The following is a 1,259-nucleotide window of genomic DNA, read 5'->3' as shown; positions in this document are numbered from 1 at the left end:
AAAGAAAGAAAGAAAGAAAGAAAGAAAGAAAGAAAGAAAGAAAGAAAGAAAGAAAGAAAGAAAGAAAGAAAGAAAGACAAATAACAAGTGTTTGTGAGAATATGGAGAAATTGGACCCTTCTACATTGCTGGTGGGAATGTGGAATATTGCAGCCCCTGTGGAAAACAGTTTGGCAGTTCCTCAACAAGTTCAACATAAGTTACCACATGACCTCACAATGGCATTCCTAGCTATATACGCAAGAGAACTGAAAATATGTTCATGCAAAAACTTGCATGTGAGTACTCACAGCAGCATTACTCATAACAGACAAAAAGTGGGAATAACCCATGTCCATCAGGTGACAAATGTTTATCCAAAGAAATTGTATATCCCTACAATGAGATATTATTGAGTCACAGAAAGGAATGAAGTACGGTCACATGCAGGAAAGGCCACATATGGTATGATTCCATTATTATGAAATGTCCAGAATAGGGCAATCGGTAGGGACAGGAGTGGTCACCAGGAGCTGGGGAGAGGTGATGGGGAGTGACTGATGATGGGTGTGGCTGTTTCTGTTTGAGGAACCAGGTGGTGATCATTGCACAACTTTGTGAATATACTAAACCCCCCTGAACTGTACACTTTAAAATGGTGAACTTCGTATCATGTGAATTATCAAGAGTGAGAGAGGGAGGGAGGGAGAGGGAAAGGGAAGGAGGAAGAGAAGGGAGGGAGGGAGAGGGAGGGAGTGGGAAGGAGGGAGGGAGGGAGGGAGGGGGGGGGGGGGGGGGAGAGAGGGAGGGAGAGAGGGGAGAGGGGGAGGGAGGGAGGGAAGGGGGTAATGGGAGACCCCCCAAGTGGCCAGCTGCCACACTCACTGCTTACATGCACACACACTTGACACACACTTTAGTACAGATACAACCCCCAGGAACGGGTGAGCACCTCGTGCCCAGCACCCGCCCCCACCCCCGTCCCCCCACTATAAAGGGTCTTGACCCTTAGCGCCCTCCCCACAGGCTGGTGTTAGGGAGGAGCACACGGACCGTGAAGGTGGTGAAGACCCAGTCTCTGGGGAGCCCCTTGGTCTTCCTGAATTTGTCGTTGATGTGGCGGTTGAGGCGGTCCATGCTCCACACTGTGTCCTCCTTGAGCAGCACGTACAGGGGGCTCTTCTTCTGCATGAACTGGGGGGCAGTGCGGCACCTGGAGACCACCACTCCAGGACACCCAGAGGCTCTGCCCCTGCTGAGGGCCCCCACAGAGAGCCCCA

At 50.8% G+C, this 1,259-nt stretch overlaps 1 protein-coding gene across 1 annotated transcript in view; it reads right to left on the bottom strand.

Annotated features, from left to right (window-relative positions):
- The window catches only part of TTLL10 (tubulin tyrosine ligase like 10), a 13,428-nt gene that overhangs the window by 6,569 nt on the left and 5,600 nt on the right, over window positions 1–1,259 (bottom strand). The window contains exon 11 of the mRNA XM_044913802.1: window positions 1,033–1,173. Coding sequence (XP_044769737.1) covers window positions 1,033–1,173 — 141 coding nt within the window. The remainder of the gene's footprint in view (window positions 1–1,032; window positions 1,174–1,259) is intronic.

This window comes from Neomonachus schauinslandi, chromosome 4, assembly GCF_002201575.2.
Source record: "Neomonachus schauinslandi chromosome 4, ASM220157v2, whole genome shotgun sequence".
Lineage (NCBI taxonomy): Eukaryota > Metazoa > Chordata > Mammalia > Carnivora > Phocidae > Neomonachus > Neomonachus schauinslandi.
This window is presented reverse-complemented; position numbering and strand designations above follow the sequence as displayed.